The sequence below is a fragment of the Triplophysa dalaica genome, chromosome 7 (assembly GCF_015846415.1).
Source record: "Triplophysa dalaica isolate WHDGS20190420 chromosome 7, ASM1584641v1, whole genome shotgun sequence".
Classification (NCBI taxonomy): domain Eukaryota; kingdom Metazoa; phylum Chordata; class Actinopteri; order Cypriniformes; family Nemacheilidae; genus Triplophysa; species Triplophysa dalaica.
Genome location: NC_079548.1, coordinates 16,865,005 through 16,884,806, shown reverse-complemented (window position 1 = coordinate 16,884,806; position 19,802 = coordinate 16,865,005). Strand labels below are relative to the sequence as shown.

The 19,802-nt window shown below is 36.6% G+C and overlaps 2 protein-coding genes across 3 annotated transcripts; one reads left to right on the top strand and one right to left on the bottom strand.

Annotated features, from left to right (window-relative positions):
- Nucleotides 1-55: 55 nt before the first annotated feature.
- ap5z1 (adaptor related protein complex 5 subunit zeta 1) lies at nucleotides 56-8,057 on the top strand. 2 transcript variants are annotated; one of them, XM_056752131.1, is made up of 18 exons: nucleotides 56-417; nucleotides 522-659; nucleotides 778-961; nucleotides 1,038-1,182; nucleotides 1,341-1,453; nucleotides 1,554-1,722; nucleotides 1,858-1,899; nucleotides 2,434-2,574; nucleotides 2,672-2,709; nucleotides 3,637-3,799; nucleotides 3,889-4,067; nucleotides 4,145-4,287; nucleotides 4,416-4,553; nucleotides 4,730-4,841; nucleotides 5,793-5,890; nucleotides 5,967-6,099; nucleotides 6,261-6,475; nucleotides 7,276-8,057. In XM_056752131.1, the coding sequence occupies exons 1-18, from the start codon at nucleotides 377-379 to the stop codon at nucleotides 7,544-7,546; spliced, it is 2,463 nt and encodes an 820-aa protein (XP_056608109.1). In that variant the 5' UTR covers nucleotides 56-376; the 3' UTR covers nucleotides 7,547-8,057. The 2 variants fall into 2 exon arrangements, with proteins under 2 accessions (XP_056608109.1, XP_056608110.1); XM_056752132.1 differs by lacking the exon at nucleotides 1,858-1,899 and having other exon boundaries at nucleotides 82-417.
- Nucleotides 8,058-8,247: 190 nt separating this feature from the next.
- Nucleotides 8,248-19,666, bottom strand: mmd2a (monocyte to macrophage differentiation-associated 2a). The gene is made up of 7 exons (XM_056752133.1): nucleotides 19,121-19,666; nucleotides 14,227-14,308; nucleotides 13,052-13,212; nucleotides 11,334-11,408; nucleotides 11,123-11,212; nucleotides 10,960-11,029; nucleotides 8,248-9,638 (listed from the first exon to the last, which is right to left on the bottom strand). The coding sequence occupies exons 1-7, from the start codon at nucleotides 19,210-19,212 to the stop codon at nucleotides 9,435-9,437; spliced, it is 774 nt and encodes a 257-aa protein (XP_056608111.1). The 5' UTR covers nucleotides 19,213-19,666; the 3' UTR covers nucleotides 8,248-9,434.
- Between the last annotated feature and the right edge of the window lie 136 nt (nucleotides 19,667-19,802).

The window sequence follows — 19,802 nt, the reverse complement described above, 5'->3', positions numbered from 1 at the left end:
CCCAACCTTACAATAATAAAAAAGATAAGAATCAACTCTTTTCAGCATGACAAAAACAAGGTGTTGAAGTGCGCATGCCCAGTGACGGTAGCTGTATCCCTTCAAGCCAAAACCGTCTGCGCGCACCGTTTCTCACCGAAGCTACATTTACGCCTTTTAGTGCTTTTGAGAAGATCTAATACCCATAAATTTATTAAAAAACATTTATTTTGAGTTGATAGAATATTACTATTAAAAATGGCTGGGCGTGTCGTTGACGCGCAGCCTACAAGCGGAACTATTGTTGTCATGTGATGCGCCGTCAGGACGTGAAATCTGACGGACCAAACGTTCATTCTTCTCTAATGTTTTGACATGTTATTATATCTTTCTCAAGATGTATTCTGCACCAACGGAGAGTTTAATAAAGCAAGCGAGGTAACGCTATTTATTTGTATATATCACATGAAAAAATGTCACTAAAAGCGTTACTAGTAATAAAGGAAAATAATGTTCTTATGTCAAATCGCATTTATTCTCAGAGAAATAAAGGAGGACGAGTTGCAGAAGTTCTATGGGCGCGTTTTTAAGCTGCTTCACAGTAAAGATCAGGGCGGAGATACAGTGGACTCACTGCAAAGGCTTCATCTTATACTTTCTGCCACTAAGTATAGCAGAGAGTACGTCATAATCATACGACAGTAATCTGCATCTTCATATCCTCGACATCTTTGTTTAAGGGTGTCAGATGTTGTCATTGAAGTATAGTTACCAGTTATACACCTTGTGCTCCATCAGGCTTCCATCAGATCTGGCGTCGAAGCTGCAGACGGTTCTTTGCTCTTCTTCTAGTCCGGAGCAGCTTCAGCTTTTGTCCTCCTCTATACTGCGGGAGATCTCTCTCAGTGTGCACAGCCTCTGGTCTAATGTCAGTCAGGACAGCAGGACCATCAGCTATGTGGCAAGCGTTGTTCTGTCCCAGGTGAGTCACATGTTTCTTGTGTTGCAGTGGTAGGTTGTGTTTATGTGGACTCACGCAGTCATGACACTTTGTGTAGGCTGGGAATAAAGAGGAGGTGATGCCTGTGTGTCACCACTTGCTGAAAAGCCTTGAGTCTCGACTGTCCGAGGCCCAGATGTCCAAGCATACACTTCCAATATTATCCAAAATGATCAGTGTCTATCCAGACATTCTTACAGATGGTAAGCTTGTACATTTTTTGTATAAAATAATATATATTAGCTGCACAGTCTTTCAGTTTGAGTAAAAATAGAAAAATTGACATGAATGCGCATTTATGATCTATCATGGACTTGTGTAAACCCGCATATGTTAACAAGCTGTGTGGTCCCAAACCCAGATCAGGTAAACGTTGTCAGTCGTAAAATGGTGGACTGGTTGCGATATGCAAGTATGCAACAAGGAGCATCGGTGTCCTCTGGTGGGTTTTTTAGTGGACAGAGAGCACGACAGGTAGAGTTTGTTACTTCGGTTGATTCATATATACACAGACTTATAAGCTCACATCATGTTTCTCATAATGTCAATAAATAACAACATGTCTTCTCATCAGCCGGCCCCCCTGATGGAGGTAGACGGGGTGGTCACCGGAGATTTCTTCACGGTGTTATGTGTGGGTCAGAGCTACACTGAAGATCAGTGGATGAACATGTACACGTTCTCCATGATCAGAAGCTGGCTGCTCACTTTTGACGCAGGCGGCACTTCAAATGCTGAATCAGGTAGTTTAATGGGGCAGACATCCCAAATCTCTCAGAGTATATTGTTTGTGTTTTCCTAGTTGGTTTTTAGAAAGGTCCACATACTTTTTAATGAGTTAATAGTAGAACTCAAGTCTGAATTTCCATTTTTACTAGCTCTACTTAAAAGAACACATGTCATTCAATCACAGCACCAAGGTAAGATGCAAGTGCGAAGCCTGATCTGATCAATCGGAAGACTTTTATATGTTTGAAAAATCACAATATTACAAATTGACTGCTGTGAACATCAAATTGATGTTCAGAATGAATTGCTAGCACACTTGCTGCTTACTGCATACTTTGTTGTTTTACTTCCTCTATACTTTGTAGAGGATTATCATATACCACTGGTTATATATTTTCACTGGTTATTACTGGTAGTAGGTCAAATAGAATTTCATTGTGGCGTATAGTTTGTTCTAACTTTACACAATCACTTCTACTACTTTTACACACATTTAACTGAATGTATGTGCCTTCTTTCAGCCATGTGTCCTATGCATGCTCTATGCTGGAAAATCAATATGATTAATATGAACTCAATATGAGTAGTATGTCATTCTGAACGTACCCCTTTCTTTGTGTCTGGTCATATACTAAACCCTTCAATGTCATTTAAATCCTGTTGTTTGATATGCCTGATGGAATGTTTGTTGTAGTCTGCTGTAATGTGTTGTGCTGTTGATGCAGACGATCGCTCGGAGGTGGACAGTTCAGTCATGTCCATGGTGTCGGCCACGTCCTCCTCCAGCCGACTGCTTCCTCCCAAAGAGAGGCTGAGAGAGAAGACGTTTGAGTACTGTCAGCGGCTCATCGAGCAGAGCGATCGCAGTGAGTGTTGTAGAGATTTTCAAGAACGTTTATTTAGAAGATTACAGTAAATTGTGCCGCCTGTCTATTTGCTTTATTGCTGTTTTTCACAATGCAGAAGCTTTGAAGAGGACAGATACAGAGCTACAGAAAGCGGTGGGTCATTTTGTTAGTCCTTTAGAAAAATATGTTTCAACACACGTTTACCGTGAGCTCCAAAAGTCTTGAGAGGCTAGCCATTGAAATTGCCTCTGTTTTGCATTCTTGTCTAAATTAATTTTATATTGTGTCGTATTTGATTTGAAGGAGAATTAGGGACAAGTTAAATAGAAGATTACGATATTAAAGTCATAATATTTTGGAAACTACAGTCAAAATTATGAGATTATTAAGGCATACAATACAAGACTCCCGTAAAAAATAAATCAAGTTTGAAGGAATATGTAATTTAATATAATAATATAAATTTTACTTTATTCTCAAAATATTACAACTCTTATCTTGTATAACTTTATTCTCATATTTCCTGCTTTATTCATAAATGACTATGACCTCAATCACGTAATTGTATTTCTTTTCTTTTTTTACGTAGCCCTAGATAAATTACTTTAGTGCGGATTAGTAAACCGGTGCAGATTTTAATTCATTTTTGTTCTCTCAAATCCTACTTTATAATTTTGGTTTACAGATTCATAATACATTTATTAAACAAGAGTGTTGATTTGTGTCTTCACTATGTAAACATGCATTATGTTAAAGGAATAGTTCATTTTCAAAACTTAAATGATTTCATTTACTCACCCTGTTGTCATTTCTTCTTCAAAAACACAAAATAAAATATTCTGCGTTGGTCACCATTGACATCTATTGTATGGAATCAAAACAAATGCAAGTCAATGGAGACCAATGGTTTTCTATTACCAACATTTTTCAAAATATCTTCTTTTGTGTTCTGCAGAAGAAGAAAGTCATACAGGTTTAAAATTTCAAGAGGGCATGTTAACAATGACAGAATTTTCATCTTGAAGGTGAACTATTCCTTTAAATGGCAGCAGCTCATGACTGTGTTTTTCTGTTGTACAGTGTATTGTTGAATCAGTGTCTATCATGGACATCATCTGTGGTGAGGACCCGTCCTATGTGTACCGTGCCTTTCCTTGCATCAAAGCCCTGTACGGCAGGCTGAACGGAGATCTTGCCTATTCCAGAGCTCTTATTCCCATCGCTCAATTCTACCTCAACCACAGTACGTCTCTTTCCAGAGTCTCTGGTGTCAGTATGTGTGTTATGGGCATGACGTCTAAATAAATCTACATCTGTGTGCTCTGTCATCAGGTGAGATGGCCGCAGTGGATTCAGAGGCCGTGTTCCGTCAGCTCTTCGGCCACTGTCCTGCAGAGCAGTTCAACGAGCCCATGCTCGCCTTCGAGTTCATCCAGTTCTGTCTTCTCAACACCAGCACGCTGCAAGCCAGAGTGACCACCTACAGACAGAGCTTTCCTAACCTCCTAAAGGTGATTCTCAATCCTGGTGGGACGTTTTTTATCTAGTTTTAATTACTGGTAGGCTGAACTTTGGCTTCTACCCTCAGCTTTTGGCTTGGAACAGCCCGGGGTTGATTTCTGAGTTTGTGGAGCTGCTGCCATCATTAGTAGCTTCTGATACAGCCATCGAGTTATTGCACACCATTCTGGATCTGCCATGCTTAGCAGCGGCCTTGGATCTCCAGCACAGGTGCTTTACTAAGTTTACTAAGATTTTATGAAAAGAGCCACTTTTAAGGATGTCTATATAAATAACATAATGATTATGCCAGTGGTGGCGCTGTATAAGTCAATGATGGTGTTGTGATCTCGCTGCAGGTCCTCTGACCGTACCTCGTGGGACCAGCAGGGGGCGAAAGTGGCAGCTTGTCTAGATGCATTTCGCCAGCCATTCTATAGGGGTCTGTTTCTTTACATCCTCAGACCTGAAGTTGGGACTGGAGACACTATAGACAGGTGACGTGTAGCATCTGTATTTATTTAAAATACGCATCATAGGAATAAAATAAACTGAACAGAATTTGTGTTGCTAGAATTTGCTTTGCTTGATTATTTTTGTGATTGCATATAATATGGTGTTTGTTTAAAAGGCATTTTATTAAACTCTTATCTTTGTATTTAATTGGATGTAGGTTGAGAGTGCTTCATGGGATCTTGGCTGACATGGCAGATAGTCCACGGGTTGTGCGGTGTGCACAGGTCATCCCTGTGCTTCTGCACGTTTACTTCAACACAGTCATTCAGGTATTGGTCAGTTATTAAAGGGATAGTTGACCCAAAAATAAAAATTCTGTCTTCATTTACTCTCCTTTCTTTGTTCCACATCTGTATAAATGTCTTTGTTCTGTTGAAAACAGAGAAAGGTATTTGGAAGAATGCTTATAACCAAACCTTATTGACTTCCAAATTAGGAAAAAAAATTGTCCTTTTGAACACAAAAGAAAGTATTTTGAAAAATGTAGAAAAGCAAACAGTTCTGGGACACTTCTGACTACCATTGTTATTTTTCCTATGATAGTCAATGGGGTCCTAGAACTGTTGGGTTACAAGCTTTCATCCAAATATCTTGCTCTGTGTTCAACCAAACAAAGGAATTTATAAAGATTTGGAACAACTATAGTGTGAGTAGCTATACTTTAAACTGGGATGTTGGAGGTGGGAATCACTGGTAAACAGCCCCCAACCTCTTAAAAAATGCAATGTAATAATTAACCATAATGAAATTTGGTCAAAGTATGTGGTTTCCAAATATGTGACCTTGGACAACAAAACCAGTCTTTCTATTGATGTATAGGTTGTTAGTATATGATAATATCTGGTGGAGATATAACTATCTCTAGAATCTGAGGGTGCAAAGGAATCAAAATATTGAGAAAATTGCCTTTGAAGTTGGTAATAAGAGGCACCGTTTCTGGTCATCCCCTCACAAAATAAAGTTTTGATATATTTACAGTAGGACATTTACAAAATATCTTCATGGAAGAATATCTTTACTTAAAATCTTAATGATTTTGGGCATAAAATAAAGATCTACCATTTTGACCCATACAATGTATTTTTGGCTTTTACTAAAAATGTTCCCGTGCTACTTAAGACTGGTTTTGTGGTCCAGGGTCACATGTATCAAAAATAACATGACAACAATTTATTGTAGTTATTTTACTTTTCCAATTGTGTTTGACTTGTGATATGAAGATATCTGATGAGAAGCTGATGAACCAGCTGATGCTGGTGCTGCTGGAAAGAAGTGGTCTGCTCTATAACATCAGGACATTTCATGCTGAGGTTCAAAGGTCAGGCAGTTTTAAAATATTTAATTCTACATTACACTAAAAACAATAGATTTCACCTGCATATTTTGTGATATAGGGTATTTAGCACTCACCTGCAGACCTTGTGTAAACTCCACCCGTCACTGATCGTGGATCAGTCCAGAGAGCTCTTGGACTTTGTAGGTTCACCATCCAACATTTACAGTAAAGAAGACTTCTACACACATGTGGTGAGGACAAAATGTTGCTTACTTTCTTCCAAATATCTTTCTCTGTGTTCAACTAAACAAATAAATGTATACAGGTTAAGAACAAATTGAGGGTGAGTGAATGTCAGAATTTTCAGTTTTGGGTGGATGATCCCTTTAAGGTGATGGTATTTTTTGTGCAGGTGTGGGTCATCGGCGAGTATCTGTCCGTGTCCTACGACACCCGCTGCAGCGTGGAGCTCATCACCTCTTTTTTCGAGAGTTTGGAAGCAGTGCTGTTCGAGATAACGCAGGTGCGACAGTCAGCCAGCCCTCCGAGTTTCTCCCCTCGCCTCATCACAGTGCTCATGACCACACTGGCTAAACTGGCCACACGCAGTCAGGACCTCATCCCCAGGTACACTCCAATTATAAAGACTAAAGCCCATTGCACATTGAGTCTGAAATATGCGTCTGAAATTTCCGCACATTAAGAAATAAATACAACCTCACTTTGTGGTGATCACATTTTCACACTGCCTCTGATATTTTATATCCGTCAAAAAAAGGTTTTTTGTGTTTTTCGCATCTGTCAAGTATTTTTTGTGGCCTTTTTTAACAATTCAGAGACACCGTACAACAGGGCCGTCTCCAGGCATGGGCAGGGTTGGGTTGGGATGAGCCCACCTAAATGTCTGTCTTGCCCACCCAATGAGAATAAAAAAAGAACACCAAAAATTGCAGTATTTTCTATTGGTTGAAAGCAACGTCACTCACAGTGCTGCTTTTTGTTTAAAACTAAATATGAACTTATTTAGTTTTATTGCAATATTTCTTAAATATTTCGGCAAATAAATGCACATAAAACAACTATTTTATATGAAATTTGAGGGCAATGTTGTCAGACGTTCAAAGAAATAAACAAAAACGAAAATTTCTTATCTTATCAGAAAAAAAAAGATTTAATAGGTTTCTTCATTTTTTGCTGGTTGGGCTGTATGCCCACCCAGGATACCTGCTAGCCTACCCCTCTGCACCTGGCAAGAACTGGGCCTGCCGTACAAACGAGAGCAAAATACGAAAAACCGCATACGAAAATTTCGGACCGTATGTGCAAAGACCTTAAATCTCGTCCTTATTCCCAGGAGGAATACATGATTCAATCTTACCCATCTGCATATGACTAATTCTCTCTTAATTTATTTGTGCTTGTCTTAGGGTGTCGCTCTTCCTGTCTAAGATGCGTCTGTTTGCTCGCAGTGCTCCTGTGACAGCGTGCTACAGTGAGGAGGACTCCGAGGAGATCATCACTCGAGCGCATGAACTCATTAACCTGCTCAAGTTACCAAATGTAGCTCAGTTTGTATTGGCCCCTTCAGCAGGGGGAGATGGACCCCGCTGGCACAGAGATACCAACACCTCACTGCCTCAGAGCATGAGAACAATCAGCACACTCCTCCACAGACACTCCAGCGTACTGCCCACATGAAGTATGACGGGGATATTGTTTTTGTTCTTGTATATAATACTGAGAAATGAGAAGAGAGACAACGAGAAACTGAAAGTGCACAAGATGCAAAGGACAAGCGGTACGGTTTCAGTTCTGCTTTGTGAGTACTGATGATTGAAACAGTGAGCCAGTATCAAGACACAGATTTATGGTGTTTTTCTTCCTTTATTCAAATGATTGTCAAGTGTGAATTTAGGTTAATTAAATAAATATGTTTTTGTGCCACTTACAATTATTAAAAAAACATCAATCATGTAAGTTCAGCCTGGATCAATATCAGTAAACAAATGAAGAATAGAAATTAAACGAACACCATTTGAGGGTAAAAAATGCATCATGTGGCGTAAATACGAGAATTAGTCAAAATTTAAGTTGTACATTTCAACTCTTAAGTGCTAAATATTGATCCTCTTAGTTATGTTCTGGGTTCAATATCAGATTGTTAACAGCATCCTTGACACAGGACAAAAATAAAAGCAAACAAAAAGCACTTTTACAGTAATGCACTTTCCTTAACACCCAGAATTACACAGAAACAAATAATCAAATGCACACCGGGTATACTTGAAATAAGTGTGATAAAACCCTTACTGACTCATCATAAAAATAACACATCTAGTTTCATCAGCTCCTCCTATGACCATGTAAAGCTGGTCACATGACACATGCTGGACACCAGAAAGAGAAACAAAAATCTGTTTATTAACCGTAATTATAACGCACATAACACTAGTTCACTCAAGTGCAACAATGACACTCAAGATTTACTGATCCAGTAACACATCTTTGTATTACAGAAAAACAAACTGCACACATCTGCTTTAACACTTAAACACTTCCGCTTTAAACAAGCTCTAGTGTAGACACGTTTTTACAAGTGAAGGAAAATGACAGCACACCTCAGATGAAAGCACTTGTATTGAACCCAGAACTTTCGGTGATGCACAAAGCTGCATTCACATTAGAGCTCTATCAGTTAGTGAACTGAAGCACAGCATCAACAACCACTGAACACAAATAAAAAGTTACAACTCCGACAACATTCAAAGAAACTAGATTAACATTAAAATAATCTCTTGTTGCACAAGATTTTCATGAAAGTTCATATTTAGAAAGGTACATTCTACTGGGTTTTGACAGCTACAAGAGCCATAGCTCATTACGCTCAAATTAACAGATAAAATATCCCTGTTATTGTTGAATTGCTTTAATGTTTAAGAAAGAATCCTCTACATTAGACTAATGCTGGGTTGTTTAAACCTAAGTTCGGGTCAAATATGGACAAATTTAAGGTTGTCATATTTGACCCAATCTCTAGACCCAGCCTACCATGTAAAAAGCATTATTTTAGAGTGTACAGCTTTCCATCTTAAACAAACCCATAACGCAAAAGATCCATGGGATTATATTTAGAAAGCGATTTCTAACACTGTTGTACATAAGCATGTTGCTACAACATGACAGTAGTACATAACTCACAATAAAACACAACTTGAAAGCCAAAAACTGTCAATAAATGTACTTTAGTCATAAGTGCAGTCTGTGAACTTGAGTTCAGATCAAGTCTCTAAAGGCAGTAAGTGAAGCTCTCATGTGGAATGTTAATAAGATAATTTCATCATGTTTTATAGGATGTAAACACTGATGTTCTGAACAGTACTTTATGGCAGCAGGTTAAGACTCTATCTGTAAAAACAGTGTGTCTAGATGATGCACACCAAAACACTTTTATGTAAAAAATTAGTTGAACGTTGTTCTATATAAAAATAAATTTGAACAGTACTCGAACCCATCTATGATTAATATAGAGGGATACAAAGGCACGTCACATTGTCTTTAATCCAGTACGTCAGGGCTTCTACATTCTTCACCTGGATATTTTTATTTGGCTGGATCCGGTTACATACAAGTACCTCCAGATGGCGTAATATTGTATACCAGCTCCTACTGCTACAAAGACGTGCCAGATGGCATGAGCGAATGGGATGAGGCCATCGCTCTTGAAGAAGACAATGCCCAGGCAGTAGAAGACTCCGCCCACTGACAGCTCTAACACGCCCTCTCGATTAGGCTAAAAAAACACAAACGTACGATTTAAAGGGTGACAATACCACTGATAAATAATGCACGGGTCATTATACAAAAATAGTCAGGGTTGTATGTCAACCTGTTAGTATTGTACTAGCCCTGTTTTAAAGTGATAGTTCATCCTAAAATTAAATGTTATATTTAAGTTCTGTCATATTAAACTTGAATGACTTTATTTCTTCTGCAGAACACTAAAGAAGATAATTTGAAGAATATTGGTAACTGGCCCCCGATCCCTTGCATTGGTTTTGTGCACACAATAGAAGTGAATGGGGGTCAAAGCTGTTTGTTACCAACTTTCTTCAACATATCTTTTGTGTTCTACAGAAAAAATAAAGTCATAAAGGTTTAAAATGACAAAAGAGTGAGTAAATGATGACAGAATTGTCATTTTTGGGTGAACTATCAATGTAAGTATTGAAACGCTTCATGAATCTAACTTCAATCAAAAAACGTCATACTTAAAGTCCCTGTGAACCAGGATTTGCTATCGTTTTTATTTCTGTATTCTGACGCATTTCCGAGAGAAAATAATATCAAAGGAGAAAATTAGTGGGCGTGGCTTGCATGTTTTACTGCGAATTGATTGAATTTATAAAAACATTGGAAATTTCTAAATGAAAAAACCAGCAGAGTGACAGTTGAATGGGAGGAGTTTACCAGAGCTCCGCCCCCGAGCCATTGAGAAAGAGAGTCGGGTCTTCATTGACTCCAATGGAACAGTTTTTTCACAGTTTCAATAGTTCACAGATGTTACCAGTAACACATGGAGCTGCGACTAAACAGACCAACTGAGGTAAACTTCTATACAATTTAATGACGAAAGCCATTAAATAAAAAAAAAAGCATTTAAAGATAAAAACATAACTTCCTGGTACTATCTGAAGGCTCCATTAAACACGTGACACTCCAGCGTTTCGGACTTTCGTTGGCAGAACTCTCTCTCTCAATGGCTCTGCTCCGTCCAAGCCTTTTAATTTACGTCTTTTGAGAAAGATCGTTATTTCACGGCGGAAGTGAATTTTCAGATTTTAAATGAAGATCATGAGGGCACATTCATTTTAATAAGAAACTGACCCACATTGATAAGCTATTTCATATAAAGGCTGCAATATTTAATGAAAAGATAAGAATTGTATTTTTTTGTTTCACTGGGACTTTAAAGTTCAACAGGGACTGTTTTTAACACTTTTCAAAAAATGTTTAGGTTTGTCTTAATTCCCCTGTCAATACATTTTCAACACTTAACAACTGATATATTTCCATATAAAGCAATAAAACACATAGGTGACGGTCACTCATACCATTGACACAAGAACAAGTGCTGGAAGAGTTCCCATGGCAGTGTAGCACAACAAATCTAATAGTTTGTTCCTGAAACACAACACAAGAATTTTTTATATTATAGGTAATAAAGTTGCATAATTTAATACAATTATACTTGGAAAAAGTACAAAAGGTGTCTACATCTTCAAAAAAAGTGTGTGCCTACTTTTCATGATCCACACCAACCAGCGCATGTGCACAGCCCAGGGTCCTAACTCCCTCAGGTTCAGCCTACACACACAAAATGCACAAACTCTTCTTTCACACCTCAGTAAAACAAATTAATTATTGTGAAAACTGTATATGCCACTGTAAAAATTATTCTCTGACACAAAAAACATCAAAAACTCACCAAGGTGCGTAGGATGCTGCTATGAAGAAATATATCACCATTCTGTCACACATGTGGAAGCGCTGCTCCACCTTTCTGTAACAACAAGACAAAGCTTCTTATATTTATTATATTATTGTATTGTAACACTTTTAATATATTTAACTTTTAATAATCAACTGCTTGTGTTTTAATGCTCTTTATCATCAAATGTAACTGTGTAAACCACACCCATAACTACAACATTTGTCTTTGTTTAGGTTAATTGAATTGACAGAGTCATAATTACATCATAGCAGAACGTGATCACACGTGACAGACAAATCTGAACATGAACCAACAGGCCCATGTGATAATGTCTACAGATTCAAGGGAACTGTCTGTGGGAGTGTGTATATGTCCCTCATGCCTTTTAGACTGACAGGTGGAGTTCACTCAAGTCTGCATTTAAAACTGATAACATATAAGTCTGTACAGTATTTTGGTAATAGCTAGGAGCAAATTGTGACATGCTGATTGTTTGAACTATGAATGTGGAGCTGGCCTTTATGTGAGTTGAGTCAACAAAGGTGATGACAAGAAATAATCAGACATCTGTATGCCAACAGATGACACATGTCTAATCATCATTTACTCGCGCTCATGTCATTTCAAACCTACGTGACTTTCTTTTTTTTTGGCAGAACACAACAAACGGTTCTGTCTGTTCATTGTGTTTCCTTTAATCTAGTTTCTGTTAATTAGTTCATCAGTTTCACCTGTGTTCCCTTCATTGGCCATGTGTATTTAAACCCTGTGTTATCCTCAGTTCTTTGTCAGCTATTGTTTATGTTTTCGTGTGGTTTTGTTGCTCATTTGTACTCCTGTGGATTTATAAAAATAACTTATCGGATTCTACACGTGATATACTACTATGGTAGGAAAATTAAATTGCTAGTCAAAGGTGCCCCAGAACAGTTTGTTTTCCTAAATTCCCCTTAAATATTTTTCTATTGTGATATTGGAGGAGGTCCCAGAACAGAAAATTGCTTACATTCATCCAAATATCTTCTTTTTTGTGTTCATCAGAACACCTATGTATACAGGTTTGAAACAAACTGAGGGTGAATAAATGATGAAAATTTTCATTTTTGGGTGAACCATCCCGTAAAGACATTTTGTGATCATGTTCATTTTGTCATTTCTGAATCTTCTCCTTCCGTAGATCTTTAGATACTTCATTTTCATTTATTATGTTATTCAAATATATTGAAGCATGTAAGTCGCTGAGTGAAATTTTCAACTCGAAATATTGTATAACAGTAGAATTATTCAAAAGATAATTAGGCAGGAATTAAAAAAAAGTGAGACCGCAATAAAGATAAAAATACATTGTGCATGAATGCGCAATATCTGTGTGTAACGGTAAGTGGAAGATAAAGTGCACAATGTGTTTTTTTATTATATTTTAGTTACATTAATTATTTGTTGAACATACTCTATTTACTGTAGAATTGTAAATAGTTAAAATCTACAGGTGATCATATAAACTGTATCTGGATGACATTTTAAAACAGAATATAGAACATCAGTTAGATTAAACATTAACTTTATTACCCGTCTCTCAGATACAGATAGTCAATAAAAGGTTTGCCTTAAATTGAAAAATATGATTATGATTTTCAATAAAACACAACATACAGTTACAGATTGTGTAACATTAAACATCACCATAAACACACAGTCGCCTTGTTCCGCACCTGAGATGACTTTTCTTCCAGGTTACAGTATGGAAGATGGTAGACATGATGAAGAGCCCAGACAGACCTGTACCATACATCCATGCAGAGATGGTCTCCCACTGGTCATCAGACAGGACGTACAGCACTGTACTTCCCATGATACTGGGAATGATCCAAAACTAAACAGAGGATAAGATGTTTCAATATTGTAAAAAAATGTTGTGATCAATAACTTATAGCAACACATATTATTTTACATTACTTTACCTCATCACAAAAGTGAATCGATTTTAGTTGTTTAGTTTTTCACGTTCACATTTGATGTCTAATTTTCTTAATTCACTTCCATTTATTGGAAAACCCATGTTAACCCCCCACATCTTATTTACTGTTATTACATCACAGACTTTTGTCATCATATGTCTGTAAAATTCTCTTAACATATCCCACCATGTAAAGCATCTAAACAGTTACCGACAAGCTAACAAGTGCCCATAAAACACTTGAACTCCTGTTTTTACAACAATATCTACACATGCTATACCAAAACAGAACAGCATAAAAATGAATGCAGGTCTAAGCTGGATCTGTTCAGCATGGATACCAACATATACTAGAAGATGGAGGGATCAGAGAGGATTTGGTGTGTAGTCTGTGTCTCGTGACGCAGCTCATGAAACTGGGCATGCCAGATGTGTGGCTCTGAGAGGCGGGGATTAAAGAGTAGGACGTTAAACAAACAACATCACAGCATCAAGTCCATATCAGATAAAATAGCTCACAATCAACAGAAGGAAGGATCAAAAAATGACTCGAGCAAATTACATTGTGCAAAGAGATAATAATAACTTTGATTTAAATTTGATCACTTTCTATTATTTTGTGTTTTTTTGTTTGTTGATGTTTCATGCGAATCATAACGTCACACAAACCTTGTCATGAGTTATTAACAATGTCGTTTCTTTGTAACCGGTCTAATCCTTTTGTGTCACAGAAAGCCATGAAATCCTTCTTTCTCCAAATATAATCCTCAAACCACAGATTACTGCTCAATATAGACAAACCTGTCCAGGTTCTGTTCTCCAACACACTGTTACACATCTTTTCACACAGGTTTTCATAACAATACAGTTTTTTGGGGGGCTGTGGGTGTAACTCATCTGAATTTGTAAGTGTTGAGAATTATTACTTACTCCATGGGTGGCACAGTTGGCTGCATGCTCATACTCGGTTGGCTGGTATCTCTTGCTCGACGGGACACGATTGTTCATAAACCTGAATAAAAATAAATGATGTAACCTATTCCTTGAATTGTTCAATTCAATAAGAGTTTTTAACCAACTACTCACCAGGTATTTTTATAAAGATGTAAACACCACTCACAGTTTTAACAGTCAAGAATATTAGAACTTTAATAAGTCAGAAAATAAGTAAAGAATGCCAAAGGCAGTAGGTATTCTATATCCCATAGCATAAAATATAACAGATGAGATCACTTTAATGTACTAAATTGCGAATAAAGCACAGTCTGAAAACCAACATCAGAGATTTCAGTTAGAGCTTCAGCTCAATTCCTCTTTAAAAAAATGTTTAAAGGGTTAAAAGAAGCAAATGAAAAATGAATCTGTGACTAAACTCTAAAGAATACATCAACAGGACAGACACGATCTGATGAATCTCCATGCACTATGCATGACTTTCTTCCTTCTGAAGAACACAAAAGATGATCTTTTGAAGAGTCTTGGTAGCCAAACAATGGTGATACCCGATACACGCAAAACCAATGCAATTCAACCACCGTTGTTCGGTTACTATTCTTCAAAATTGTCAAAAAGAAGAAAGAAAGTGATACAGATTTGAAATTGCAAGTGGATGAGTATATGATGACAGAATTTCCATTTTTGGGTGAACTATCCCTTTAAAGGTGACACATGACTACTCTTCGTTTGCAGTAAATTCAAGGTTTTATTTCAGAAGACATTTGTGCTTAAAGGGATAGTTCACCCAGAATTGAAAATTCTATCATCATTTAAACAAACTCATGTCATTTCAAACCTACGTGACTTTCTTTTTTTTGCAGAACACAAAAATAATATATTTTGAAGAATTTTGGTAACAGAAGAGATTCGTTTTTAATGTGATTAGTTTGATTAACATTGATGTCTAGCTTCCGTCATCTCTCGAATGTGAGGCTTGTTTTTACGGCAGATGACGCAGGCATGTTGTAAATTCCGGTGAGCAATGCTGCATTTTTCGATTTTTTCCAATAGGATAGCCTCTACTAACTTTCGTAACTGTCATTTGCCAGAAAATGAGCATGCGAGAGATGACGGAAGTTAGACATCAACGTTAATAGCGCTGTCAGTATGGATATTTCGGTTGCACTTTATTTGACAGTACGTGAACCTATAGTGTACTCACAGTGAACTTACCTAAGAAGGTACTGGGTAGTATAAGGTAACTACATATGTTTAGGTTTAGGGGTATGTTTAGGGTTAGTACCTAGTGATTACCTAGATATTATATTTACTGTAATAAGAACACATTGTTTACATGGGAAACAGGACTGTAAAATAAAGTGCCAACAATATTTCTCTTAAACAAACGCATTGATTCGCTTCAGAAGACCTTTGTTAAGACACCAAGCCATGTCAAACAGTTCTTTGATCTATGGATGAACTTTTTGGATATTCAAAAAGTCAACACCCATTCACTCCCCGCTTGGAAGTCAAATAATTTGTGGTACTATAACTCCGACTGCATTATTCTTAAAGAATAAAAACCTTTTTCAGTTAGGATGCCTTGAGGGTGAGTAAATTGGCGAATTTTTGATTTGGTAGTAAAGTATCCCTTTAAATTCAAGTTCTTGCCATGTTAAAGGTTAATTCAGATGAAAAAAATGAGTATTATGACAATAAAATGATCATGTTAGATAACCCTCTTGTTTGGAGTCATTCCAAGAACAATTTCCATTCAGATCACATTTTGGGAATTTTCTTGTATGTCATTGTTGCCTAGCATTTGTACCTAACGTTAAAGCTAATCCTGTTCAGAATAGGTCTTTTATGCTACTTTGAGCCGCTGATGTATTGAATGATGATGTCACAGTTTCCATGCCAACCTGAGGTTTAGGATTTTCTTTTTTTCTTTTCCCTGAACACTCTTTATCGGAGTGATTTAATTCATGTGCATGAGGACACAGAGAAATGGGTTAGACTGCTAACCAGAATAAATGAAGCTCATCAGGCCCTGCAAACCATCTTACTTTGTCTCTTGATTATATTTCTTGATTATATTACATTTTCAACGGATGTCTTGTTGACTGCCTTGTTGCAGTCTTATTAAAGAAAATGAGGGGACTTAACGCACTCAAACAAAGGTTACATAAACAAGCTCCTATGTTATAAAACATGCTTTTATAACACTTCCATTTTCCTTTCATTTGACTAAACATAAATATTTTATGTAGTTAAAAAAAATTAGTTGAGCACATAAGATCCACATATGATAAACTGCCCACACATACTCTAAAGCAAACATAATACAAAAATCTGCTTAACTTCCATTTTCCGATTATGGAATCTCTCCAAGGTTTATCAATTAATGCACCCCTGATAGACCATAATAAACTGAGTATTACTTGTTTATGGCACAATTCGTCCCATATTTTATGTTTCTATTTTTTTACTAGGCAAAGTTTCTTACTCAAACCATGCAGATGTAAAATGTATTTTTTATTGACAATTTATTTTTATTCCTGCAGTTAAATACATTGATATATATGGTTTTATTTAAGCAGTATTATTTATGATTACTAGTACAAGTAAAGCCAACCCTGTAAAAATTTTTTAAAACATTTTCCGACAGATGGGGAGCCAGAAATATACCGTAAAAAAATCTGTACATGTTTTTCCTGTTTTTCTTATAAATGCAGCCTTTTCCTGTAATTTGATGGTTTTTTATTTAAAAAATCTGTGAAAATCTGTAAAAATGCATAAAATGAAAAAACGTGCGGTAATTACAGTAAAATAATATTTTTTTACTGTGAAAGTAAGGGTCTCGTAATCATATATTGATCAATTGTAAAGCCAAAAGTACTGATAGTGTGGATTGAAGTTTGAAGTCAACATGTAGTTCATCCAGGCTGAACTGCTACGAGAATATCAATGCCACACTGTAGGGCCTCATCCACAGCCAATCACCAGAGATAGGATTCACAGTAATAATCTAAATGTTTACATAGACACAGTGTCTCTGCAGCAAGATCATACACAGTGCTAGTCTTGAATTTCAGCCAAACTATAGTTCATAGTTCAGCCTACTATTGCATTATCAGAGGCCTACACAAATGTTTTTTCCACACCACATAGCAAGTGCATTGAACAGATTGCTCTTTCATATTGTCATATCAAATAACTGAAAACACACAGTGAAATATCTAAAACACAGATGTGGCAATCCAAGTCAAATATTGCATTTCACTTGTGCAAAATTCTGGTAGAGAGAAATAAATGACCGAATAACCGCTGAATGTTGTAACCACACAACACATGCTAAGACATCCCGTTTAAAATCAAACATGCAGTCAGATTTGTACAATACAAGTGTCTTGTTTCTAATGCTATAGAAGAGTATGGGACTCCTGTTATGTAACAATTCTGAGAAGATTTTGAAGGTTAAATGAAAAGGATCAAGTGATGACATGTTTATGACTCAACTGAAAATTATGTTAAGCTAAGTTGGTTCATCATGCATTATTTGTGAGCAAAGAAGTTTCATGTTCTGCACATATAACATCATAAAAACAACGCTTGACAGCTTGAAATGCTTACAATGAAACCGAAAAGAGATAAGTAGATAAAATTATGACATGTGTACGTCATCTAACCTATTGAACATTTCCTGGGGGCAAAGATCTCAATAGGCAAATAATGAGCCTGTTAACTGTTTGCCTGATGTGAACAGATATTGACTAAATTTGCCATCACACAACACTATGAACACATTTTTTATATTTGCACATAAACAGAAGTATGTAATTATAATGACAGTGTATATAAATGTACAATAAGTTATTAAGTTGTGAAATTTATAGTCACTTAGAAAGTGTAAAACTTAAGAAGGTTTGCTGTTGAGAGGAAAGATATTTAAATCATTATTATTATTATTAATTTCGTAAAGTCGTTCTTGTTTCATTCTGTGAACTACTAACAATTTTTTTATCAAATTTCATTTAAAAATATTGTTGCTATTTGCATTTATTTGCAGAAAATGAGACCAGGAGAACAGCTGAAAATAACAGAAAAGATGCTTTTCAGACCTCAAATACTGCAAAGAAAACAAGTTCATATTCACTTTTAAGCAATACAACAGTTATATTTGAAGATAAAAAAATACTTTTGAACTTTCCCTAAATACATGTATTTAGGGACAGTTAAAAAATATTAGTTTTACGTGATTACCTGGACTTTTATCACAGTTTTCATGTGTCTTGTCATGCTGTCAGTCTTTCATATTGCTGTTGGATGATTTTATGTCACTCCTGAGGTTTGATTTTGTTGAAATTCAACTGACACTGGACTGAAATAACCACAATACATCTAGAAATTATGAATAAAGGAAAATTTGGAATGGTCTTCTCAATTTTTTCTGCGAATATGGGTAGTTGACAGACTAATATGCAAATTTGTCTTATGGTGTGACGGCAAAGAAAATGAAAAAATATATATATTATAATATATTAATAATATAAAACAATGTATTATTAAAATTTTGCTATGTCACACCATAGGACACATGTACCCTACGATTTATTCGTCAACTACCCACATCCAGATGTTTGGATAAAATGTTTAGTCTACTTCCACTGCTTAGTGCCTCATAAAATTCCAAAGGGGACTATAACGAAACCAAAGTTTTTTTACTTTGTAATCAATTAAATAAAATTAAATAAAACATTTCCATGATGTTGTTCTCTGAGTACTAAATATACATCTAGCAAATTGAACAAGTTAACAGACCCGCAAAAAAATATGTAATTTAAGCAATATAACAACCTTTATGAATAATGCATTAGATGGAATTTACCTGCCGAACTTCGTCCTCCTTAAATCCATACTGTGCATATTTGTAGCTACATGTTCGCTAGGGGTCTTACTCCTGGAGGACAGACTGAACATAAACTCCGGATGTATCAGTGGGTCCGAAACTTGTGCAGAAGCAGCAATGCTTCCACACTCACGTGACGTGAAGACTCACTCACAAAATGCGAGAAGCGCTCGCGAAATAGTGACAGTGGGTTGTTGGATTTATCACAAGCACCATTTCACGACTTCTCTCTCTCTCTCTCTCTCTCTCTCTCTCTCAGGAATGCTCTGCATGTAACGTTGTGTGTTTATCCTTTCCCCGCCCCTTCGCTTCCTTCAAGTAAACTTCAAAAGGTTTCTCGGAAACAAACAGCTATGTTTTTACATCAGTTGACATGCACCGGATATTTGTTTCAGAAATGTTTAAAAACACACAGGACTAAACTTTTCCTCATGCATTTGGGGATCTTGAGTAAAGCAGTTTAAAAAAAGCAAATGTCTGACATTTTACCTCAATGGTTAACGAACTGGCTTTATGTTCTGTTAAACCGGTGGTTAGTCACGTAACACCAAAAGTCCGGTACATAGCAGCTCGATTCGTTTGTGCATTGAAGTGAACGGGTTGTATGAAACTTGTCAATGCACACGAAGCCCTCTGCTGATGTATTACGTGTACTACATTA

Bases quoted from the DNA above. Each gene is read 5' to 3' on its own strand.
- mmd2a (XM_056752133.1), bottom strand. From the start codon at position 19,212: ATGTTCAGTCTGTCCTCCAGGAGTAAGACCCCTAGCGAACATGTAGCT. The intron at 11,213-11,333 runs GTGAGTTTTTGA...TTGTGTGTGTAG, and splicing joins GCAGCATCCTACGCACCTTG to GCTGAACCTGAGGGAGTTAG. The intron at 9,639-10,959 runs GTATGAGTGACC...GTGTTTTTTTAG, and splicing joins CACTTGTTCTTGTGTCAATG to CCTAATCGAGAGGGCGTGTT.
- ap5z1 (XM_056752131.1), top strand. From the start codon at position 377: ATGTATTCTGCACCAACGGAGAGTTTAATAAAGCAAGCGAG. The intron at 1,183-1,340 runs GTAAGCTTGTAC...TCCCAAACCCAG, and splicing joins TCCAGACATTCTTACAGATG to ATCAGGTAAACGTTGTCAGT. The intron at 5,891-5,966 runs GTCAGGCAGTTT...TTTGTGATATAG, and splicing joins TTTCATGCTGAGGTTCAAAG to GGTATTTAGCACTCACCTGC.